Below are 26,563 nucleotides of genomic sequence, written 5' to 3'. Positions count from 1 at the left end.
TACAGTAGAAGGTGGTTAATTCCACCTCTGTGCCTAATTGCTGGTTCCACAGCTGAGGTTAAGAGGTGAGGAGATCACTGTTTCTGGGTCACATGAGAAAAATGAACTCTGTGGAGGATTAAACGGCGATTTGATAGCAGTGAAATAATGATCCTGCGTTGGCTCGGATTTCTGACCTTTGACATGTGCGGGGAAATCAAAGGCCGGCGTGGCGTGTCAAAACGGCTGGAAACGATACCCCGTACATGAAAGCCACAACCTGGCTAATCTAAGCAACCCTTTCCAACACGGCCGCGATGAAAGAAACTGCTTTGAAGCCCCCCCGCCACCCCTCCGCCCGTCAAAGATGGTTTTGACCTAAATGGGTCACGCTTCAGGAACATTTCTTTGCCTTTGCTGTGAGATCCGCTGGCCCTGCCGAACATGACCCAGGTGACATCACAAATTTGAGGAAAAAAGGGGGCATGCTGAACCTCTTGTTTAATTCTCTCCAGCTGGAGAAGTGCTGAATCTTTCATGGAGACTTGCTCAAAACCAATGAATTTTAAAACAAGGTTTGGGATAACAATCCCTTACCCTGCTGCCTATGAAAAATTATAAATAGCACTATAAAAAAAACCCTCCCTAAACCCAGCAGGAGATGTCTTCTGTAGTTTTTAATAACACGCCAAAAGCTGCACTTTTGATCCACGGGTATGTATAAAGGGAAAATGAATAATTATTTCTTCAAGGAGTGTCTAAGTAGATGGAAGTCTACACAGCATCATCAGGGATGTGCCGGAGGTAATGGAGGGGCAGTAACGGACGGCTGGGAATAACCGCTCGTCTCTGGAATCTCCTGCTCTGAACTTAATTGGAGCTACTGGGTCTTAACCCCTTCCTGCCCCGACTTCACGCGTTTCTGACACACAGAGGCGAGCGGGCCGTCAAGCCGGTGTGTGTCACACGCGTCACATGTGAGGCCGTGACACAGCAGCGGCGTCTCTTTCCCTCCGACTCCCTCAGTTCATTTCCATTCTCATTCGCTCGGAAAAAGAGCGGCGTGGCTGGCAGACGGCGTCGCTGCTAAATTAGACCGGTTTCAATTTAAGGAATTATTTTAATCAAATTGAAAAGGGACTCAATGAAGATGCACAAGGAGAATGACTCCATTTAATTATAGAAAACAGTGGCTTGTCTAGACCCACTGAAGTTGATAAAATAAACTTAATGCATTTGTGCTGGTGCAATTTTCTGCGCCCAAATGAAATTCTCATTGCAGCTGCATACATAAAAGCTCTGCAGCAAACAATTCCCTGTAAACTCCGATTCATTGTGACACAAAACGGTTGGGACTGTCAAAATAACATGAAAACTTAACGATCACTGGACACAAACACTCAGTCTTCTCAGATTGACATATTTTTTTACATGTTAAGTCAGTAAGTTTTGATTTTTGAGTTAATGTTACTAATATTTTAAAACTGATACAGCCTAATTAGTTTAATAAACAACACACACATTGTGCACTTAGCAGATATTTTGATAGATGAGTGAACTAAAAATGGCTGTAAAAATATCTGCTCAGTGTTTTTATGTCCATAACATGTTCAACTTAACATGACAAAAACGTTATTTCAACAAGAGTTGCAGTGTTACGTTGAGCACAAAAAATGTTTTGCTTTCTTAATTTCTTGTCTAGAAAAGTTTGTTTTGAATCACTTAACTTTCATTTTGAGTTGAACCAGTTCAAAATTATTCACAGTGCAGATTAAAAGTTTTGTGTGCAAGCCGTGTCCAATAATTTTTCATGTTGAGTGAGCAAACCGGCGTTTTGTTTTGTCAGAAGCTGATACAGAAACAAGTGTAGCACCAAAATAAAACTTCAGATGTCAACCTGAGCTGCTAACTGCTCTGTTTTTTGTGAAATCATCCAGACCTGAAACAACCCCTGCAGCTCACTGTCCATCAAACGCTCGCTCCACATAAAAAAAAAAAAAAGAAAACTGCACGCCCCGCAGCAGCTCTGAGTCCTTCTGCTAACCAGACAGCGGCGGTGACTCATGCAGAATCTTCACATGACTGATGAGCAGACTCACCGTGGCTGTGCAGGGACCAGAGGAGCGGGGCGTTGGGGTCATGCGTCCACCCACACAGGCCGTGGTCAAAGTCACACACGCTGTCTGGTGGAGGAGAGGTGGCCACTGTGGCGGCGGAGAGCGGCGAGGAAGCAAAAAGAAAAGAGAAAGAGAAAGAGCCAAAGGGCACACAGGCATGAGAAATCACAGTCATTTCAGATAAAGAAGCATAATGTCATGCAGCCCATTCAGAGGCTTTCATCTTTGTTATTACCGCTTCCTAATAACACTATTAATCCTTTTGCTTTCATGTAAAACACTTTGCATGCTCTCACCTGTAGTGGTAACGGGCACCGTGGTGGTTTCGATGTCCGGAGGCAGAGTTGGCGTGACGGTGTCAGCCGGCGTAGTGGTTTCTACAGACACAAACATAACAGAGCTCAGGTCAAAGGCGGCTGTATGACACAATCCTCGGACATCAGATTACCGTATAGAGGACGCATTAATCACCCCTGGTGTTTGTTTAAGAGATTATTTATGTGGATTTTTTCCTATGGTAGCATGTGTGAGGGAGGGCCAGGAAACACATATGTGAGAGGAAGAGATAAGAAACAGAAAGTCGGCTGATGAGGAGCAGTAAAGTAATCATGTTATAATTATTTTCAATATGATTTAAAAATTTTGACATGTCTGTGCACTAAATATGAAGCAGGAGGGTAGCTTAGCTTAGCATAAAGCCTGAGAAACAGGAGGAAACAGCACTTTATGTCTAAAACTCACAAATTTACAAAGTATAGAACTGAAATTTTGCCCCGCATTATTTCTTGGCTGTGACCGATAACTTCCTGGATTGTTTGCTAGTTGCTTGGCAACTGGTCCCAGTCAAGAAACTGTTTGGCACTTAACCCCTCGTAAAATGGTGAAATTTTGCTTTTATCACCGCGACCCGTAGCAAAGAGCAGTTCAATGTTTCGCATGTGTTCCCCTCTTTTGCAAAAAAAAAAAAAACATTTCAGGTTCACTTTAAACAGGAAACTGAAGAGTCACACCACTGTCTGAAGTAATATTTTAACCATAAATCAACACATAAACACCATATCTGAGTGTCATAGCTGAGAGTGTGAAGTCATCGTCCAAAACTGAGCCTCTTGTCTCCTGTCTCCATCCCACCCAGAGCGTGAGAGACAGGCGGAGGCAGGCACAGATAGCCATAAGGCACCCAAAGGGGGTCTCGGTCATGTTGTGTCTGGGTGCTCAGGCGTCAGCGTGTGACTGACTCAAAATATGCAGACACACACACACACACGTCCGAATGCTAATACACACACAGATGCAGAGACGCACACTGTGGCTGATGGATAGATGGTGTCTAGCAAACTCCCCTCGACCTTGGACAGGATGATCACACTCTGGGACCACTCACTGGCTGTCAGGGAGGATACAGAGCGAACACACACCGCCAAGCTGTCGTGTGTGTCAGCCTCACACTATAACTCATACGCACTCAGAAGAAGGGAGAACAAACGCTAAGTCGAATGCAAGATTCTCTATCCGCCCTTAACATCGATTTAAGCGCGCATATATCACAAAGCAAGACAAACAACACACTACGGCATAAATAAGCCAACAATTTGCTCATTAAAACACATCGCATGTGTGCAGAGCAGACACATGTTGTGCAGGCTGCAGCTGGAATGTGAAGTGGGGAAAAAGCACCGTGTTATTAGGAGCAGATGGGTCAACCCCGGTGTGTTATGGGAGTTTACACGGAGGTTATGGGTCACGTCTCAAGCAAAGATCCACATTTGTCAAGCGAATAAACTGTTCTGCCCTCAGTTCCTGTCAGCAGAACCAATACAAAAAGACATTAACAACACATGTTTACACAGTGACTTGTTTCACAACACTGGATTCATGCAGATATACGACCCCGGCTTCTTTTTCTCATTAATCTGACATTAAAGACCGATAATTGGATAAGTGAAATCTTAAGGTTATATTTCATGTTGCTTTTGTTAGCTTTCCATGACATGTCTCATTTAAGCCTATCCAAACAGCTCTGAGCTCATCGGCTGCAGAAGAAACACAACAAACATGCAAACAAAAAAGGTCACACGGATTCATCTCCACGCTTTTCTCTCTAAATGCCTGTTAGTGGCAAAGCTGGAGCCCCCTACTGGTCTTCCTGCATGACTACCGTTATCATTTAGAGACTATGAAAGGCACTAAGAGCAACAAACGCGGCGTGATACACAATTGATCTGCTTAAAGGAAGTTCCTGTGGAAATGAGCGCGACGGCGCCCCAGCTGGAGAAATGGCACACATGAAAGGGCCGGCCACAGCTGGCGACGGCTTCTGACATTAACCCAGCGTTAATGTCATGTCCTTTATGCCTGTCATTAACTACCTAATGAGACTCTTATCGCTGCCGGCCCACCGGGAAGGTGAGGCGAGGAAAAGCAGCCCTCTTCCTCAAACCGCTCTTCCTCGGGAGTTTAAAATGTGAGGCCATCTCTTGTTTTCTCCTCCCTGTTCTGTCTCCAGCTGGCCGGTGCTTTTTGAGCCTTTTTACACCTGTCCAACTTTTGAGTCCTCCAGTTAAAGGGCTAGTTTGGATTATATGAAGTGGGGTTGCATGAGGTACTCACTGATAGTCAGTGTATTAGCTACAGTTTTGAAATTTTCTGACAGGAAATCGCCGTCATATACGCCAAATATCACTCTCTCCAAACCAACCAGACTCCACTGGCGAAATCAGTATTTTTACCTTGCAGGACACAGGAGTAGCTGGTCTACCACTGCCTCAATCAGTCAGTTTGTTTGTGTTATTTTGTGACTTAAGAGGTTTGAAAGGTTAGTTCGGATTAACCAAAGTCCCACAATGACACAAACAAACTAACAGATTGAGGCAGCGGTAGAGGAGCAGCTCCTGCCTTCTGCTAAGTAAAATTGATGATTTTGTCAATGGAGTTTTGGTTGTTTGGATGTGGCCTATATGATGGTGGTTTCCCATCAGAAAAGGGTGTCTAACAGCAAAGTAAAGTGGTGAAAATATTCTAAATGCAGCGGACACTCAAAATTATATTGATTGTTTTTATGTTGGCCTTTTTAAAGCGTCTCAAATGTGTCAAACAATCCAAGTCTTTTGACCAGGCGTTAAAATAAACCCAATTCCTTTGCATTACCTGGACGCCAGCACACACACACTTCCATGTGTGGATACGACTAAACACACATAAACACAAGTCCATTAAGATTCTCCCCAGCTCCTGAGCACTCCATGCTTTCAAAGGTCAGGCCTTGTCACAGTGTAAATGCGCTGACCTTTCCAGGGTGTGACAGGAGTGTCGGGGGCAGTGGGAATGGGACCGACTTGTGCGTGCGTGTGTGTATGTTTATGTGAGGCTGAGATAGGACGCGTGTGAACGTATGCGACCTGCCTACCTCGCCCCGAGCCCTGTCCTTGATGTGTGCTGAGGAGGGCTATGTCACGGAGCAGCGCGAGGAGGCCCACGTGCGCACAGGCAGGCCGACTGTGCTGTACATGCGCAGCGGAGGGCCTTGTAATGCAGGAAAAGTCTCTCTGCAGAGGAGTGTTGTCTTACATAATGTGTCTAGTGCTGCAGGTGATGATGCAAGTCATCATCATGCACAGGATGAGACACCAACACTTAGAACTGGACCCAGGGGAGCTGCTGGCATAGATAATGGAGATGCACGCTCACACGTATAAATACACACATGCTCCCAAAAAGACACATAAACACACACAGATAAATGTTTTCGGGTGCTTGTTTTTGAACACATAGACAGACCAAACGCACACACACACTCTCTCACACACACATATGGTGGTGAGGGCTGACCCTCTCCGCATAAAAGACATCGCTCACTCCCAAAGAGTCTGACTCAGCAATATGTCAGAGAAGAGAAAAAAAAAATCTTCAATTATGTAGAAAGCCTTTCTGTAAATCTCTGCTTGGCAGTCCTACGCACACACGCACACACACACGCACACACACTCACACACACACGCAAGCACGCTCGCCAATGAATGGATCTGCACGCACGCTCATACACGTAGCCCACACCCCAAAAGAACACGATGGGAAAGACAAGTAGCCATTGTTTTATACTCTGTTGGGTGGGGTTAAGTGCTCACATCAAGGTTCATACACACACGCGCACACACACACACACACACACACACACACAGACCCTTGTGTTACTATATTTGTGGGGACCCGTCATCTGCATAATGCATCATCAAGAAATGTTCATTTCAATTCAGCTTATCGATTGCTGCACAAATTTTACTCCTGCTGCTTTCAAATTTAAACCTTGTCCTGCAAACACCCCTCATATATCAGAGGACATGTGAGCTGAGTGCATGCATGTCTCCTCTAATGCATTTATCTTGTTAAATTGTGAGTCAAAGTGTTGTCCACTTTTTTTTAAAAAGGTTTTTTTGTTGTTGTTTTTCAGTTTTATAGGCACCATGTGTTTTTTATTTATAGTTGTTTATTAAAAATTCCAGTGAAAGTTGGTGTATCAGTATTGGAATTTCTTTGCTCCCTAGTGGTGGTATTGGTATCAGCTCCAAAAATTCAGTATAAGTCAGGCTCTAAAGTTGCTGGACTGGACTGTGATTAGCACAAAATGGCAAATGCTATGCTGCAAAATGCGTTACAAGGACACTGCCAGGTCTTGGACCCCACAAATATAGCTAAAGAAACGCACACATATGCACATACACATAAGCTTTCCTTGAGGGTGGGATGCTATGAAGACAGTGACATAAAGAGCTTATAAGAACAGCCAAAATAAGCACAGGATCATTTTGAAGGAGCCAGAAAGCCAGCGTGACACCTGAGGTTTACTGTACAGGTGTGTATGTGCATATGTGTGTGTGTGTGTGTGTGTGTGCAAGAGAAAGCTAAAATGATCCTAGAAAAAGCGAGAGATGATATTTTGCATTTTTTTTTTTACAGATCAGTCTCTAAAATCCTCCTGAGCTCATAAATTTTTCATTTTTTGGAGCAGGTATACTATAAAAAAAAAACGTAGAGGCTGTGTGTGCGTGTGTGTGTGTGTGTGTGAGACAGCTGTGCGTCAGCAGCGGGAAACAGAAGGAGTCAGGACCAACAGCAGCGAGCATGGAAAAGAGGTGCGAGCGATGAGTAACAGAGGAGGAGAGGAAAGGAGAGGAGGAGGTATGGTAACGAAAAAAAGAACAAAAACATTTATGGACCCACGCACTGGGCCTCAGGGTGGGAAAAGAAAGAACTGCCGCCATGTGGAGGAACGAGGTTAGAGAGCTTATTCTGCCTCGCCGTGGTGGCTGCTGCTGTGTTCGAACTGCAAGGCGAGATTTGGGGGTAAAAAATACAGCCGCTTCTTTGGCGTGAATCATATAAATGAGGAGAAATTCAAAAGAGGGCTTAAGTGAAGACAGAAGGGAACGAAGTGAATAGTTTGAGCGTAAAGGGGAAGTGAATGATTTACAGGATGTCAGCAGTAGTCCACTATTCCTGCTGAGTTTGGAGGCCTGTGAACAATGTGTGACCCTCAACAGCAGTTTTTCTGTGCTACATTTCCCCCCTAAAAACCCTCCGCTCCATCTGATAAAAATCACAAACCTACAAAAAAACAGCTAAACCTCGACTCTGAGATTCTTGTTTTTTTTTTTTTTTCATTTTGGCTCCAACTTCAGGGTTACTCTTCATCGCAGTCGTGTTTGTTCACTGCGCTTCCCACAGGTCACTTGTCAATCAAGCAGCAAATGCAGAACACATTGTTTCCTGTGCTGAATATTTCTAGAGGGGGGGAAACTGACCAGATACCAGGTGTTTAAAGCAGCCAAAGTAAATGCTTTCATAGACCGGACATTAATTACAGTATTCCATTATTCTTTGACAGCAGAGGTGGGGGGAAATTTGAGGACTTGAGACTCGACCAACGCTGATAAAATAATTAGTTTGACTTGATATTTATGACTGAGAGGCGAATGCACAAGGCAGCTCCTCCAAAAATAATAAAATTAGAATTTGGGATTATGTTGTTGCTTATAGAAGTGACTTGACTTGTCTGATTCTCACCACAGTAACTTGGGATTTGTGTGACTGACTCCCACCTCTCACTGCAGTTTATGGCTTCATTACTTACTTTTTTTTAATAACCAAATTATAACTATGAAGCCAAAACGTGCTAAATAAGCAGAGAAGTGATGCTCCGAAGGCAGGGGTCCCCCGTATGTCTCTGAATGTGTATCACTCTGCCTGGACGAGTGGGAAAAGCCATAATGATGATGTGCTGCCCTTCTTAATATTTCATCTCTCTTCATCTACAGAGCAGTGCACTTCATCAGCACTTACACGAGCACACACACACACACACACACACACACACACACACACATACACACGCACATAAATCACTGCAATGTAGGTGTAGCCTAACTTCTATTTACAGTGGTGTGTGATTACAGTGGTGTGTGTGTGGGTGTGTGAACGCTAGCAGTCTGGAGAGTATACGTCTTCTTTACTGTCTGTGTGTATGTGTGTGTGTGCGTGCGTGTGTGTAAGTGCACGGTGCAGGAGCACGTTGTGTTGTGCAGGCGAGCCATCCTGTTCAGGCACAGAGGGAGTGGTAAATAGTGAGAGTCCATATGTGTGCTGGTGAACATTTGTGTGTGTGTGTTTCTGCAGCACTGCCTCACATCTGGATAACAGACGAGCCTGGAAAGTGAACAAACCAATGCTCTCTCTCTCTCCCTCCCTGGGGACGCATTCCTCCAAACCGAGCCCCGTCCACTCCCTGCTGATGCAAACACTTGTCGTAGAAGCTCACAGAGAAGCAAACTCATATTTTCCAGGTGAAACTGTCTCAGAAACACATCAAAACGAGAACCTTTGAGGGTCAAGCTCTCACCGTGCGATCACTCTCCCCTCCTCGGTCGGCTCTGGGTGTCTCTTTTCACCTCTGGCGCACTCTAATGACTCTCATGCATATCTAATGTGAGCCACACTTTTCTGGTGAGCCACCTTCCTCAAGGTCCATTCGCTTCTGGTTAGATCACTTGAGTTCATTACAGCGCGGGGCAAATAATTCAGCCTGGAATAGTGCAGGCAGCAAATTATCATATATACAATGATTCCCTGTCATAAAGGCAACAGCACAACGTCCTACCTGGAAGGTCACAGCCCAGTATCTCCACTCTCATCCCGATGCCTGCTGGAGACCACCTCTCCGGATAAAGCCTGATGTACTGCGCCACCGTCTCCTCGAAGTGACGCAGCTCCGGGGTGTCGTAGTGCGTGTTCCCCTCAAAGATCTGTCCAAAACACACGAATACAAAACCGCTGTGTCATCTGGATGCTTTGCAAACACACAAACACATCATTTCCCCATCTGTCTTCCTCCCTCACCCACCTTGGGCAGACTAGTCTTGCTGTCCATGATGAAATTCCAATCCTTTGCATTCAGGCTGTGCGCCACTTTGTATTTCCTGACAAATGCCCGGTTATCTGCGGTCGCCCCGCTTCCTGCATCTCCTCCTCGAGCTCCCTGCGTGATCACTCCACGGACTGTCTTAGGCACACCCAGGTCCACCTGTAGAGTTTACATATAGATAAATGCATTGTATTAATGTACTTTACACAAAAACAACACATGCTTTTGTTTAATTGCAGATATACGTCTTGTTTTAGCTCATTTGCCTCTAGAAGCTGGTGTGGCAACACGTGGAAGCTAGAAATTAAAGGTAATACTTGTTGTATGTATAAAGCTGACATTGTCATCCTTGTTATTAACCCCTATGACACCATGTTGCTAGCTTTTGCATTGCATTTTTAGCCCTAGACACATAACACATAACATTTTTAGGCAGATGCTATTATCATCCAGCAGCCACTAGTCAGCAATGCTATTTGCACCCATTACATCTTCAACATGTGAGAAAAAATACAATCTGCAAGGAGCAGACAAGCACTAATGTCATTGTTGGTGCTTGTATGAAAATATATTGTCAAAAAGTACAATAAATGTAAGTGAAATCCACTCGTACCTGAAGCCACTCCTCTCCAGCCAGAGGCTGTGATGGTGCGGGGAACCAGCCAGAGCGGCTGGCCACCAGACGGGCGGTCCCGGGACTCCACACCATGTCCCTGCTGGAGGAGGCTGAGATCTGGGCATCGGGGAGCAGGCCCGACAGCAGGCCCTGCAGGTCCGAGCACGGGGCATCTGGAGCGGAAAGCAGAGAAGGCAGAGATAACTTTAACCTCGGCGGCGACCTGACATACGCTCACGCTGTTACACACATTCCCACCTGGGAGCTGTTAAGCCTCACCGCAGGACTGCACTACTGGCCACTATAGGCATTAAGAGTTGAGACTGAGGAGGGAAGGGAGGGAAAGAGATGTGTAGATGCATGATAGGAAATGTGGGCCCATCGCTACAATATTTTAGCACAACACCTTGTTTTGATCTGCTACCCTTTGCCCTATTAAAGTTACTGAAACACTGTTTATACAAACTCAACACTTCCTGTATCTGCTTCAAATTAAAAGCCCTGAAGCGTTTCAGTGAGCAGTGCAAGTTCATCATGAGGTGGTGAGAAACTTAACATAACACTGAGCAAATGTGATTATTGCTAATGAAATACAAACATAAAGGTTAATGTAAAGCGGGGGGGGGGGGCTTACCATTAGGCAAAGGTTGGCAATTGCCTTAGGCCCTAAGTTACCAAAGGCCCCATATAATGCCTCATAAACTTGTGGTTAAGAAAAGAAGAATTTTTAATTTAATTTTATTTTTTTTTTTACTTTTCGCTTATTATTTTGCTTATTACTGTCTGGCAAGAGATACCGAAGTATCTGCTGCCATACCACAAGATTACAGTGCAGCTTGTTTCCTCTGGCTGTGAGACTCCTAGTTTCATCCTCTGTACTCCAACATCAGTGAAAGTTTATTTTTATGACTTATTACTTCATCCTGCTGCCGTCTGGCAAGAGATACTGAAGTATCCACTGCCGTACCACCAGACTACAGAGCAGCTGTGACTCTTCATCCTATGCACTCATTTATTCTCATGACTTATTATTTATTCAAGGATTGAAAACGGGGAAAATGTGCATGACTCCATGTCTGTGTTTGTGTTCGGCCCAAAAATGACTAAATCCACCCCTGGTTAAACTTCACCGCAGGGTGTAGGGAGGAAAAAAGCTGTGTAGAACAGCACTATTCATGTTCAATACGCAATTAGAGTGCAATTAGTGAGACAAAAGCATACGTTAAGTTGGCCTTTGAATGGGTACACTTCCCTGCTTTGCTTTCAGTACACTATCTCACTGTATCGTATCTTTATATTCTGCACAATAGCCCGTCTGCTCACTGCGCTGCACACATTTTATGTACACTCACTGGCTGAGAGAAAAGTTCCACGTACATGTAAAAGCACTTGGAAATGAAACTCATTCAGATATGGATGAGCGGGTAGCATTGAAAGTAACTTGCTGAGGGAGTATGTGAGAGGGAGGAATGAGGATTAAGGGGATAAGAAAGGTATAATACGAGAGGAGTCTGGAGGCAGGGAAGTAGAGAGCGGAAAGAGCGGAGGGAAAAAAAAAAAAAGGAAGAGACGGAGAGACTCGTAGCTGAAGACGACGGCCCGGGGAAGCTGGGAGGAGAGCAAGACGCGGGGATGAGACTCCTACTGAGATGAACAGTGGGAGAGGGAAGGATGGAGGGAGGATGAGCGGAGTGGAGGGTGGTAGGAGGAAGAGAAAGGGCAGGAGGAAGGGAGATGGGGAGAAGATGTTAGCTGTGCTGACGGTTTAAGAGAACACAGATCAAAGTTTCATGCTGTTATGTCACTGCAAAAGCAGGAGATGTAAATAATGAATAAAAGGCACAGGATGTGTGTGTGTGTGTACGTTTCTTTTGAGGTCAAATGCTATATTTAGAAGCCGCCTGTGTGTGTGTGTGTGTGGATGTACCTGTACTGTAAGAGCTAATAGTTATTTCAATAGCAGCTGTTGAGGCTGCAGTGAATCACAGTTTCTGATGTAAGAGCGAACAGGGAGCCATGAATGATTGATCGCGACTCATTTCTCGATATAGACGAGCTCACAGAGCAAAGAGGACACATCAAAAAAGTATCTAAAACCATGAGAGGAAAAAGAGGCGGCGCCGGGGGAGCTGGAGACAGAAAAGCGAGCGCGCAGAAGAAGAAGAAGGAGCGGGAGAGCGTCGAGAGAGGGAAATGACACTGGCGGTGCCTCTGGAAGGAAGAATGGAGTAAAAGTTTCCTTTAATTAGCCAGAGGCTTCCTATGTTTAAAAGATAGCAGGGGGAGTGTGGGAGAAAGCCTAAATACACATACGTGTGTGTGTGTTCCTGGTTTTTAGGAAGTTATTTTTTGCTGATGCTCAGTGTCTTTAACGCTGATCTTTTTTTAAACTATATTTAGTCTTCAGAACTGTTTTTCTCTCATGGCAGGAAAAGATAAAAGTCAGGCCTCTGACTACAATGTTGCTGGTTAAAATCCTTAAATCATCTGAGTGCCAGCGTCTGTTTCTTTTTGAATTTTTCCCAATAACGAGGGTGCGTTTGCAGCAACATGCAGCCACCCACTGCAGAACTTTCCATAAGCTGCTGGCCAAACAGCCGACTACACATTTAAGTCCAGCCGGCTATTTTATTAGGCTACTATATTAATTTTTGATTCTCATAAAATAAGTTTATGTCGTGATTCGCTATAACAGCGTATTTTACGACCATGTGGGTGAGAATGCACTCAGCTGAGAGGCTGTGTCCTGCCGAGTAGAGAGTGGAGAGTTGTCTTCAGTCTTTGAGAAATATTAGCAAAATAATGATGAAACACATTAAGAGCTGCATTGATTGCGCTGACGGGGGACATGTTTACAGGCTCAATGAGTGAACAAATTAATGAAATATCTTAATTTATATTGTGCTTTTTACAACAGAACCATCTCTGTCTATCCTGAGCACCGAGGTTACGTTCAGTTAAACAGTATGAATGAGAAGCAGGTCAATTTTTCTTTTGGAAAACTTTTTTAAAAAGGTTAGAAAAATCTAACCTCATGACACACACGGCCACACACTCACCTGTGATCTGGCATCCGTAGAGCTCGAAGCGCAGGGCGATTCCGTTCCTCCAGGTCTGCGGCCGGATCCGAACAAACCGGGCCAAAACCGGCTGCGGGACCCGGTTCAGAACCACCTCGGCCGGATCCGTGTTGGCGTGGAAAATCTGCGAGACAAAGAGAAGACAAACAACAGTTGGTAGCTGTCAGAGGGAGGTGTAGTGTTCATGTCTTATCTCCCTGTGTTTCTCACACATACACACTACCTCTTGCTCTACACCCGCCCACAGTGCACGGTTTCGCTTGGCTACACACACACACACCCACACGTACACACACACAGTGGCAGGCCGGACAAAGCAGAGACAACCCAAACACGGATCCAATGTCACCATCCCAGCTGTCGATGTGTTTTGGGGTCAAAGGTTCGGAGCAGGGAGGCTGGGAAAGCCTGGCGATGGATGAGGGTTTCTCCTCCATGCTCACACACACACACACACACACACACACACACACACTGCTGCATCCACCAGCTTTGAAACATCTCTATGCTGGTGGCCTTGGGACCCTGCTGGAGACATGACCTGACACAACCAAACATGATTGGCCGTCAGAGGCAGGAAGTCTGCCCAGGTGGGCAGGATGTGAGTGAAATTAGCTTCCTGAGGCGTCCCAACAAAAGCATCAACATTCGCTTCTTCTTTATGGACACTCCCTTCCTTCCACTTGCTCTTAAGCGGCAGGGTGGGGCCGCAGGGGTCGGAGGGCGACTGTAACCAGGGTGGTCGAGTTACGTCCTGTTTTGGGCATCCCATGATGCTCGAGGGCGTTGGATGGCGACATTCAATGACAGACATGAGTCTTCCTTTCTTTCCATTGTGTGGTCTCCCCCAAACCATAACTGCCTGCTTGTAATTACTCGTCCTGCTCCGCCACCTCTTCCCTCCACTCTCTCAGCCCGTGTCTTTTTTTAGGGTCTGAACACCGACTGGTGCGAGGAACCTATTGCGGTGCAAGGAACTCTTATTTTTTCATGCTCAAAAAGTTCTGAAACTTGGCACACGCACCAGGTTCTTGCGTATGGGTGTGGTGAAATGTCTCAACGGTGCCACCTAAAAGATTTCAATGAAGACGTTCTTGCAGCGCGTTTGACCTACATGTATGAAACTTGGCAGGCGTGTGCATCATGCTCAGACGTACAAAAAAGCCTCTTGGAGCTACATCCTAAACCCAACAGGAAGTCTGCAATTTTGAATTTACTGTGCAACTTTGCGCAATTTTTGAAGACCTTTTATTTTAACAAACTCCTCCTAATGAAATACTCAGATCAATTTCAGATCGAGTCAGTGCAATCTAAAGACCTTTATGGTGTGGTCTACACCTGACATATTGGAACATATAATTAGTGGGTTTTCTCTCATGCCACACAGTAGACACTGAAAGTCTCCTTGCAGTGTCCAAAACATGTGAAAAACCAGAGCCATGTAAACCGGTTGGAGTCCAGTTTTGTGGCCCCCACGCAGGCGGGGGTGTGAGGGCCCGATCGTCGCTGCTTTCAGCTTTAATTTTCTTCTAACACCTCTTCCTCAAAACCGTACAGCTGATATCTCTGCACACTTCCTCTGTCACCCACACTGCCTTTCTTCCTCTTGTCGGTGGCTACAGACTGAAAACCACACACAGGAAACCACAGGAACCCACACGCACGACAACACACACACACACACACACACACACACACACACACACACATCCTACACTCTGAGATAAGCAAAGGAAGTGTCTTTTAACTGACTGAGTGGCTGTTAAGTGTCATTCACTCTATCTGTCTGTGGTCGGCCGGGCCGGCTGTTGACTGACAGATATTATTAGCAGAACCACAGCAACTAACATCAGAGGCGCCGCACACACAATGGAAAGATGGAAAGACAACCGCTACAAGCAGCCGAATTAAAGATTAAAGACGTCATTTCTTTAAAAAAAAAAAAGGTCCTTACATGATTTCTCTTTTACTCTAATCCAAGCACGGGATGATCAAACCTCAGCGCGCTCGCCTCGCCTAAAAATTTGATTCCCTCTTGTTTTTGATAATGTTGTTTTTCATTAGAAGTGATAAACAGTCTGCTTTCAGTCAGGCGTTAAAAATATTACTCTGCCATGTCGGTGTAAAGTGACCCATTTTGTAAAATTCCCTGTCTGGCACACGCCTCCAAAAATGATATGATATTCCAGAAATTCCATAACCAGTGGGAATATGGGTGATATGACTTCAAAATCCTACTCAAGGGGTTTTATTTGATTTTGGGCATGGCCTGATTTAATCAAGTGGAGCTGACACTGGTAATACAAAGCAGCGGGAGTGTTTGAACAGATAAGCGGGTCTATCTGTGCTGTATCTGCTGCTGGATCGAGGATAGACAGCCGTTATGTTTACCTAAGAGGCCAAACAGTGGATGTGGGCTCTTATGGGGGTTATGTAAACACCCACGCATGCTCACACAAAGAGGGCTCGCCTCAACATACGAGCGACCCGTCTCCACCGCTCCCAGATATTCCGTCTGCGGAACAAAGAGACGGCGAGGACAGGGAAAAACAGAAAATGACTGCGGGGAGGAAGAGTCCTCGGAAGGATAGTTAAAAACAGATGAAGAGGAGGGTGGCGAGGGAGGAGGGAGGAAGAAAAAGCAGAAAAGGTTGAATGGAGGGCAGGAGATGTAACTGAATGAAGGATATGAAGAGAGGAATGTGGAACAGGAGGCAGGGAGCGGTGACGAGTAGGAAGGGAAGAACAACGGACAGATTCATCACTGAAACAGGAAATATGTCATAATGAGGCACAAGAGCATCAGAATATTACATCCAACGTAAATATTGTTACTGTTTTCATTTTGACCTGATTTTCTTTTCAATAAAGAAACCAGAAGCCGTCATTCAGAGGAATGCTAATCTACACCAGGAAAAAGATGGTGAAGCACCTACTGCAATGCCACCACAACTGCCAGATTAAGATTCTTATACAGATGCATGCAAAGTTTTTAATCAAGTGTCGGTTTCTTTAGGATGCACCGAATAGTGTTTTAGTATTGTAACCGTAAAGGAAACAATAAGTCCAAACATTGTTATATATTTAGAACATGTTATTTATTTAGAGGACTTCCTGGTGGAAATTGTGTCTTTTAAGAAGGCCATAAAAACTTCCTACATGTAACTTAAATTCAACTTATTTTTTCAGTCTTTTAACAAACCAGATTTCATGAAGTTTTGTTCAGGATTAAGTGAGTTGCAGTCAGTTTTGTCTTCATGTCACTAGCAGATTTTGAACGCTCCTAGATCTTGATCTTGGAGATGCATGGCTGCAACATACAGCAGCGGCCAGTGTGTTGATTTATTCATCTCATGTCTACTTCAGTGCATCACAACATATCAAGTATTAACAAGAATTAATCTGCAGATGCTCTGCTTTAAAGATAAGATGAAACTGTGGTTTTTGAGCTGCAACAAAAGCCTAAATGTGCCCTGCAACAGATTAGTAGGTAAGTCTTATTTTTAGCTTAGTGGTTGTCGATCCCCTTCCGCCGGTTAAGAGGAGTGATGAGTCAGCAGTCGAGAGGTTTTTCCAAAATAGTGAATCATCACAACCACAAGAGGTCATGCAGTCAAAGAACAGTAGGCTGATGGGTCCAATAGGATGTGAGTTTAGCTGGGGACAGAAGGGACACGCACACACGTGACCGACTGCATGATATTCTCTGGGTGATAAACTGCAACGAAGATGAAGTGATTTGATCTACAAACGGCTCCGTTTCAAAAGCGGAAAACTGAGAAACGTCTGTGAAATATTTGTCCACTCCAACTTCCCAGAAACGTCTTGTTCCAATTGCACGAGATGCCCGCCATGACTAAAAGGCCATTAGCCGGCGCATTACAGGAGGTTTTCATCTTCGGATAAAAGCGGAGAGTATGGCCAACATTACCGACACAAAAAGAACTATTTGTTCAATAAGAATCAGCTCTCTGGAGGCTTTTTCCATTTATCCTTTGGATGTGAGAGAAGAAACTTAAGACGGGAGAGAGAAGACAGTGAGTTGTCAGTTGGCTCCACTTCCTGCCATCTATTGTCAGGACACCTGAAGGGTCGCTCATTTGACCCCTGACACGTTACTTCCCGGGTTAAAGGTCAACGGCCTGAGGAAGCAGATGGTTGGTCATTGACCAGGTTTGACTCCCCGGGAATGTCCACCAGACAAGAATTAAAACGTCTGTTGGTATGGACGGGCACGCCAACAGTCTGTTGTCTGGGTCTCCTCTGTAATCTGCCTGGCGACCGGCGTGTTTTTCTCCACATGTGTGTATGTGCCTGCATCAGCCCCGCCCCACACGTGACGACTAGTGGCGGGCTGAATAATTAACGCTGTCGTGTTGTGTCTCCTGGTGTGGAGAGTCATGAAAATATAACGAAGCGCCGCTCGTAGTCCGACACACACACACACACAGAGGACGTGGCGACCAGACTTGTTTGTGTGGACATTGGTGGGACACAGGCACCGTGGGTATTTAACTATTGATGACCTCTCCGGAGAACGAGGTCACCGTGAAAGGCGGGCGTGTGTGCGTCACAGCAAACACCTCTAAAGCTGCGAAGCGACCAGCAAACAGACTAAATTTCACTGAGGTCTTGTTAGATCGAAGAACATTTGTTCTGTGGAAAATGAGGCGTGGATGGATGTAAACATCACAGCCTGATTCATTTACCATCTCCCTCTCTCTCTCTCTCTCTCTCGCTCTCTCTGTTCTGTTTTCGCTTTTTGGCACACGTCTCCTTCCGTTGCCAATGTTTTCCTTCAAGCTGATGGCACCACGGGGAGATGTGGCGAGCTCTGCGCAAGACATTATTCGCTCCTCGGCCGTTTTTTTTTTTTTTCATCCCCTCGATCCTGGTCTCTTTCTCTGTCCATTACACTCGTCATCCCCCGTCTTCTTGCTCTAGTTATTCCCTCCAGCCATTATACACAACCACCCCCCCCCCCCACCCACCCTGTCTCCTTCAGACGTTCTCTCCCTCCCTCGTTCTCGGTATGAAGATGTTGACAGTAGGAACTGGTTCCAGCTGGCCGCTCTCCTCTACTGGCTCTAAGAGGGTCTAGCGGTGTGTGTGTGGTTGTGTTGAAGCAGTGATCCTCAGAAACTGTCTTACACCGTCTTATGTCCTCGTCTTTGTACCAAAACGACCAGTTATGTTTGACTCAATCTGTCTGTAAGCATATCAGGGTTCCCACACCTTTTTTCGGCAAATCACTTATTTATATACATATATGCTGCAAAACATCTTGAATCATTACAAAATTACCTCAGCTTATCTTTTCAAATTCAGTAAATTTTAGCAAAACGTGTCACTGCTCCGTGAGGAGATGTGGCTCCTTTCTTGGCTGAGTTTTGCTTTTTCTTTGAATTTTCGTTTCAAGCCAGCGCACACAGAAACAGCAGCCTCCTGGCATGTTGTTGTCTGTTAGCCTCCCACTCGCCGCTCCATCAGAGGGCATCAACAACAAAGACTGACAGATCACGCTAAGTGTAGCCACATGTGCAGGGTGGCCGGCGAGGCTCGAGTGGAGTCGTCTTCGTTTTGTGGGAAAGGCAAAAGCAATTAGGCTGTCTGACTTTTTTTTTTCTTTATCTGTAAAGCAAACTATTCTGTCAGATAGAGATTTATTGTCAAAACAATGCAATTACAATCTCAAGCTGTTTTCAAACCTTGAAAGCATTAAAACTGAAGTGTCTTCAAGGAATTCCAGCACCCATATGAACTCTGAAACACGCAGGATTATGTTTGCATGATGCGTTAGCTTGAAGAATGAAAAACAAAGTGTGTGTGTGATGGAGGAGCAGGCTGAAATGCTGTGTGGGCCGCTTTTATTCTCTCCTAGGTTACTTTGTGTGTGTGTGTGTGTGTGTGTGTGTGTGTGTGTGTGTGTGTGTGTGTGTGTGCATTGGACAGATTTAGCACAGCCTCACAATGCTTTTCAGCAACACGGCGCTGGGTTAGCACTGGGGCTGATGGGATTTTCCTCACAGACGATGACTTGTGTCTTTAATGTTAATTTGTTTGGGTGCACGGCGTGCGTGTCGATGTTACCACTTCAAAAAAAGAAAAAAAGAAGAAATCACTGCGTTTGAATCTATGTGTGTGTGCGTGTGTGCACGAGATACGAAATTCCTAAGTGTGCTCGCGTCTCATCAAGTAATGAGGCGCATATGTGAGTAGTGTGATTTAGAATTAACAAGTCACATGGGTGTCAAACTGAAAATGTGTTGGCATGCAGAAAAAGGGTGCAAAAACACACACACACACACACAGCGCCTGTTTGCTGGTGTGACTGAGGTGATTGCAATCTGCAACGCTGGTGTTTTTCTCTTCCAACTCACTACAAAAAAAAGCCCCATTTCCCACAATGCCTTTCCCCTTTCAGCTCTCTCCCTGCCTCTGCCTCTCTTTCCGTCAAATAATCTTTATTGGCATTAAATCCTTCGCTCTTTGTTAACACAGCAAATAAGGACACAAATCTTGACAATAAACGGCAACGCGCTCTCACCCAATAACAAACAGAGTGAGGTAGGAACTGCCAAGCCAATCCTTTTATTCATGGGTGATTCATATCTGATGCACAGACACACTCATGGCTCAACCTTGCACAAACACACACACGCGAGCGCACACTCTCCTCTTCCAAAGCCACATTAGCTTCAAGCTCACTGTTAAATGACAATTAAAAGAACCAAATCCCAGTCATTACAGAACCCCCTGACGAGAATTGAGCTTCAACCACTTAAGGGCTCTTTGGGGGGCTTAGGACGGGCTAACTGGGAGTTTGTAAGACATGACTGGTGGATTAGCAGTCACGGAAGATTCGACTGCAGCCCACCGGGACCAGAGGAGAACCTGACTGACGGGGAGAGAGTTTTGGCATTATAAAGTCAGGAAAGGCTGGAATCATGACTGCAAATTGTGCTCTCAGCGCGCGATTTGTCAAAACCGTTCCGTCCTGAATCCCGTTCATCCATCATGGTCTGCGATCGGTGAAAAATACAAAGAGAAAGTTTCATCCGGCGTAATCTGAGCTGCCTTGCCTCTGTATTATACATCACAGAACGCGAATGCAGGATAAATCCTTGAGGATTTTGAGCCGAATTTAAGAGTAAACACATGGAGTAAATGCTTTAACTGTCATCTTTTTTTTATGATTATCAAAAACAGATGGTGTACTTGATCATATCTACATTTTCTGTAGATAATGTAATGTTCCATTAGCAGAAGTAGCAGGCCTGATTTCCTGGTTTCAACTTGGTTTTGAGGAACAGTTATGAGAGCTTTAATATAGAGTGGTAAGAAGTACTGAAGGATAGTCAGTGTTTTACCCACAGCAGATCAGCACACCTCCAGTAGTGTTTTATTATGTGTTATATTTAGAATCACCACTTTCCTTTAAGACATTATTTTTGCCCTCTTCAATCCCACCAAACTCCACAGTAAAAATAAGTAAGAAGTAAAAACCTCACAGAACTCACAGCTTTCTCATCTACCGCTGCCTCCATCAGCTTGTTTGTGTGACTTTGGCAAATCTAAACTAACCCTTTTAAACACAAGTCACACAATAACACGAGCTAACTAAGAAATTGAGGCAGCAGTAGGGTGGCAGCTTTTGCGTTCTGCAAGGTAAAACTACTGATTTTCCCTATGGAGTTTGGTTGATTTGGAGAGAGCGATATTTGACTTATGTAATGAGAGTTTTACAACCAAAAAAGCTGACTGATGGCAAAGTAAAGTGGTGAAAATCTTCTAAATATAAGGTACACTGCTGCTGAGCCTGTCCACAAACCGGGACAAGCCGACTGCCATCTTCTGTAGCTAATACACTAGACTATTGATGAATGCATCACACAGCCCCACTTCAAATAATTCAAAATATTCCTTTAATACTGAGTCGATTCAGGGTTAGCTGTCAAAAAGCACTGGACTGTCAATTTTCCACTGCATCACTCCAGCCTTTTCTCTTTAGAAATCAGACTATAACACAAATCTGCTATCTTTTATTGATCCTCCTGCTGGACTTTGTGCATTCTAAAAGCTGAAACTATAACCAATTTAAACATTTTCAAAGCAACCACTCATCGAACAAGCCGCGTCTCCCAAATGCATGTTGACGCATCTGTCTGAGTCCATGTCTGAAAGCTCACAGACAGATTAGTGGACTCAGATTACAGGCTACAGACAGACAGGCACACATCATATACATATGCGCACACACGCACGGATCGCCAGACAGAGAGATCAGCCAGAGGTTATTTAAAAGGGGGGGGGGCGGTGTGTTTTGCACGCGTGTCTATGTGGAAGGAGTGGGGGGCATCTGGGGGGTTCTAATAAATTGCACAGATGTTGACTTTTTAAGTCAAATCCACGTTTTCGCTCAATAATCTCCACATCAAATACCCCCCACTGGCCCCACCCAAACCAATCACTGACGCACACAGAAGGGGGCCCCCAGTGCATGTGGGTAAGTGAGTGTGGATTAACCCTCCGCATACAGTGCACCCCCACACCCTTTCACCCTTTCCGCTCTCCATTTTGCTGCTTGAAATCCACTGTGACCTTAACCCAGATATGAAGGGACAGAGTTCAATTCCCCCGGAGACGAGCTTACAGTGGCTCGAACCATGACAACAACAACAACCTGCACTGTGTATGCATTCATACACAAGCCTGTGTGTGCATCCAACCCCCCCACCTAACACACAAACAACCAAGGTTGGATGCAATGAGGCTCAATTGAAGCATTAAACACCTCCAATATCAGAAAATAATGCTGCTATGACTCCATAACCCCAGGTGTGTGTTTACGTGTGTGTGCGCTGAGGGAGATGATGAATAGCGAGCCAAGATAAGGGCACATAGAGGACTCCATTGTTCTTGTTTGTCAGCTTCTCCTCCTCTCTCTATCTCTATCTCTTCCTCCCTCCCGTTCCCTCCTTCCCTACCTCATGACTGGGGTCATGACTCGGGTTCAGAAACAGTCCCAGGAGGGGAACGGCTCCTCCAGGAATGCTGCATGCATTGATACGAACGCACACAACGGCCTCTGTTGTCGGAGGACGTATGATGGTGGTGGTGTTAAGGTTAGAGAAAGAAGGCCTTGTAACTACAGGTTCAAACCCTGGTTATGGAAACTCGTGAATAATAATTTTATAGGCCGATCTTACTTTATGGAAATGTCTTGACCTCCTGCTCACTAGTTAAAGCTATAATATGTAATTTCCCACATCAAAGTGTTACATATTTTGTTGAGTCGTGTTCTTACATTATCCAAAATGTTTCCAACAACACTCAGTGACAGAGAAATCCTGAATTTATTCAAGGTAATGGTGCATTTCCTGCTATTTCCTGTTGCTATAACCGAGTTACATCAGAGAGATTTTTATCAGCTATGGCGTGTTTTAAAGTAAAGACAACAGCTCCCATGATCCCACGCTACTTCACAACATCATCAAACTACGTCTCTTGTTACTGTTTTAATCTGAGAGACGCTTAGCGGCAGAACTTTTATTTGCAAAAACCTAAAGGATTGCAACAGATAACAGATTAAGCCTTTTATCAGTAAATGTGACTCGTCGTCTTGCTTTTTCAAAACAGGCTTGTAACTTTAGTTTTATGCATTTGTGGGGAATTATTGATTATGTTTATTTTGCATCCCTGCGTGCCGCCTTCCCAACAACAAGACCAATTTTAACCCAAATGGATGGGACAGTAACACACTGAAATAAAGGATTCCTTGGTTTATCCATCAGTGTGTGACGACAGAAACAAAGTAAAAGGCCGAACAAGGCGAAGCAGACAGAGAGGGAGAGTCGATCACAGAGAAAAGGTGAAGTTCAGTCGGCTTTGCACAGAAATAGCTGGTGCAAATGTCCTTCACAGGGCGACTTTATACTTTTATACTCTGAGAACATTTCAGAGCCTGAACTTTTCACTTTCACTTGAGTACAGGAGTTGAATCAGTGCAGTTTTTAAGTATCTGTACTTCTACTTGAGTTAAGAATGTGTGTATTTTTTCCACCTCTGTCAGCGCCTACCTTGTGGTTCTTGCCGTGCCGGTAGACCATCCAGTCCTCCCCGTTGGTGCTGACCTCCAGCTTGAAGGTGGTGACGTAGTAGGACTTCTGCGTCTCCTTGGAGACGGCGCCCTGTGTGGCGATGCCCGTCAGCACCTTCAGGAAGTGGAGGTCGACCTGGAAGAAGGAGCGAAAAAGCAATAATTCATAAGTGAACAGAGCAGATTAGAAGAGAATAGAACAGAGTAATAATACGTGTAGACTGCTGTAGGGATTTATGGTGGTCAGGGCTGATGTAGATAACAGAGACAGACCAGCTGCCGTGTCTATCTGTCACACAGACAGCAGGGGATGGACACCGACTGTGGCCGACTGCTGCCGGAGCTTAGGTGCTGTGTGTGTGTGTGCTGCATTGTCATGTGTGTGTGTGTGTGTAAGGGGAGGAAAGGCTGGAGGCAAAGATCAATGGCGCAGTGTTCGGATGCATTCCTGAAGAGCACCTTCATCAATCACGGGCCGCTCGCCGCTCTCCTCAAGCGCTCGTGTCTGTGCGCGAGTGTCTATGCAGGCATGCGTACGCGTGGACCCGTGTGTGTTTGAGACAGGAAAGATTGAGAGTGCAGAAGCACTTCCTTATCATCAGTTCACAGTTCCTCCGTTTCCTTTCAGCGTGTGTGTGTGTGTGTCCTGCTGTCTGTCCTCGCTGTATACGAGATGCTGCTGGACCCTGAATCTTCTCCTCCACGCTACGACAGAATGACTGAGACGGATTCTCTACATTTATTGTCCTCAGCGGTTTAAAGTAACGCTGATTCAGATTTCACTCTTTCACTGGTCTTTATTTTCACTCCACAGCTGGATATATCTGACTAGTGTGTAGTTTTCTGTTTAAATCAATCATCCTTAAAGTGATGAGCTGTACCTAATAGCTTGAAGCTTCATTCATAATGACAGTAATTGAATGCTGCATAGCTTTTCTTTTGCACATCTATTAATTCTGTTTAAATCCGGTATTTCCTGGTATTAAAGATTAGTTTACACTAATATTATTAATATTATACTGTTTGCAAAATTAGATTCCAGTGATGGTTGTATAGGATTGTTTCTGAATGTGAATGTGTGACCGAAATTTACTTGCCAGCAGAACCGTTTGCAATTCTGTTTTTTCTCATGTGTGTAAGAAAGCCTTGTCTGTGCAGAAAGGCCTTCAAAAGCTGGCGTTTGTTCAGCTCTTAATATGTTTGTAGCTTCTAAGTGAATCTCTGTGGTTTGAAGTTTAGTTTCTCTCCTGCGTTGCTCTTTGTACTTTCAGGTATCTGCTTTATTTTCCTGTTTCGTGTTTGCCTTCAGCCGGATAGAAGCTGTGTTACTGCTGCACTACTGCATTTCCTGCTTCATAATTAAAGCTTTTATTATGAAGAATTTATTGGATGTTTACGTTGGATGAGCCTGAGTAGTTACCGAGGGGGCAACAAGCTTTAATTGCCTCCGCTGGAAAGAGGCAGAAAATGAGCAGGTCCACCCGGGTGTCATGTTTCCATCACTTCCAATCAGAGCTGGAGCCGATAAAAGCCTGTGACTACTGCAGAGTCATTTGACCTGAGAATTAACACTGACGGTAGCCTTTCTCTTTGAAGACCAAAGCCAGATGTGGCTGTTTGTGGGTTTCTTGTCCAGTGTAACAGGGGCTAAAGAGAGGCAGCAGCACCATAAATTACATTTATGTTGACCAAACTGACAAGTTATTGTCAGAATTGCTTTTTTTTTCAGGGTAAAGTGTCATAAAATCTCAGCAAACATTCAAGGCTTCATTTGAAAACCTAAATAGAAGCTTTGATTGTATCCATTATCTATTCTCTATTCATTATCTATTTTCTATTATTGATTGCTAAGCCACACAGTAATTAAACCAACTGTATTTAAAGGTCACAGTTTCTTCTTCAGCGCAGCACAAAAACACACATGTTGTGCGAGACAGACTGTTAGATCCTGACCTGTATGAACTCCTTGTTGCTGTCCTCTGACGGAGTCCAGGCGTTGTCGTCGTTGTTGAGACGAGCCTGGCGCGGCAGCCAGCGGTTGTCGTAGAAAGTTGTGGAAGCGCTGATCTGATCATCGCTGATCTTCCCCGACTCCATACCGAGCGCCATGCTGCAGTGGAACGCTGGCGAGGGAAAGCGAGGAGGAAGAGGAGCTTTATATGACTGTATATTTGTTGACGAGGCTTTACAGCGTAGATGATAAAAGCGCTGCAGGAAAGAAAGCAGGGAAGTTGACTTGAACGGATGACAGATGCAAAGAAATGTATGAAAGGGAGGATCTAAGCTCATAATATAGAGCTCGAAGACAGAGAGAAAAAGGTAAATCTACACAGAGAAAGGGCAAAGGGAGACAGAGGCCGGCCCAACAGGTGAGCGGAGGTAAATTGAGGTGAAGTTAATTTATATTCTAAAAGAAAATAGTATGAGTCTGCTTCTGAGAAACCACGCTCTCTTAGGAGAGAGCAAAATAGGCTGAGAGAGGTGAGAGATTGAAATAGCATTAAAGTAGGCAAAGCAGAAAAGATCGAGAGGGTAACAGGAGTGAAAGATGAAGAAAGAAAGATGAGTGTCAGCAGGGATGACGGAGAAGAAACTGTTTGAAAGAGAGAAAATAGAGGTGGGAATAAAAAGAGGTAAACAAACCGACACAGAGAGCATCCGCACACACACACAAACACAAACACACACACACACACTCGCTTAAAGTTATCTCAGACTCACAGTCGCTGACTTCTTTGTGCGTCATGTTGTAGCGGGCGGAGAAGCCGTCTTTGGCCACGGCCATGTCGGTGTGGAAGGAGAGGGACAGCAGCCCCGAGGACGACTGGATCTCCGGAGGGATCTTTGTCCCGCAGTACCGGCCAATCAGAGGAGCCACTGCAGACACAGAAATCAAAATAGCTTGGATTATTTGAAGTGTGGTTGTAAGAGGCACTCATCCATAGTCAGTTTATTACCTACAAAGTCTAAAAACTGGTTGCAAAAATTGGCAAATTTCGTGAGGATATCCAGGAATAAATTCCTGATTTCACCTTGGATTTCTAGTCTCTTCCTCCAGGCAGCCAGGGGGAGCAACAAATTAGTGTTTTTGTCACCTAAGGCTATGTTTTGGGCAACAAGGTAATAGTTATAGGCTAGTGTGGTGATGCATAGCAACGTGGGCTGGGCATCTGAAGCATCCTGGTACATGTGGCTACTTCCAACACGCTTTTTGAGCAGGAGAACTCAGCTTTCTTATTGCTTCAATTGCCTGCATTT

At 44.9% G+C, this 26,563-nt stretch overlaps 1 protein-coding gene across 1 annotated transcript in view; it reads right to left on the bottom strand.

The window, feature by feature from the left end:
• The window catches only part of nrp2a (neuropilin 2a), an 84,195-nt gene that overhangs the window by 18,005 nt on the left and 39,627 nt on the right, over positions 1-26,563 (bottom strand). The window contains exons 5-13 of the mRNA XM_084713849.1: positions 26,027-26,182; positions 25,259-25,428; positions 23,286-23,441; positions 13,186-13,330; positions 10,124-10,299; positions 9,490-9,669; positions 9,247-9,391; positions 2,393-2,473; positions 2,079-2,183 (exon numbers count right to left, since the gene is read on the bottom strand). Coding sequence (XP_084569975.1) covers positions 2,079-2,183; positions 2,393-2,473; positions 9,247-9,391; positions 9,490-9,669; positions 10,124-10,299; positions 13,186-13,330; positions 23,286-23,441; positions 25,259-25,428; positions 26,027-26,182 — 1,314 coding nt within the window. The remainder of the gene's footprint in view (positions 1-2,078; positions 2,184-2,392; positions 2,474-9,246; positions 9,392-9,489; positions 9,670-10,123; positions 10,300-13,185; positions 13,331-23,285; positions 23,442-25,258; positions 25,429-26,026; positions 26,183-26,563) is intronic.

The sequence above is a fragment of the Lutjanus erythropterus genome, chromosome 24 (genome assembly GCF_056507025.1).
Source record: "Lutjanus erythropterus isolate fLutEry1 chromosome 24, fLutEry1.hap2, whole genome shotgun sequence".
Lineage (NCBI taxonomy): Eukaryota > Metazoa > Chordata > Actinopteri > Lutjaniformes > Lutjanidae > Lutjanus > Lutjanus erythropterus.
The sequence above is the reverse complement of the archived record's forward strand: the minus strand, read 5'-3'. Positions and strand labels throughout refer to the sequence as shown.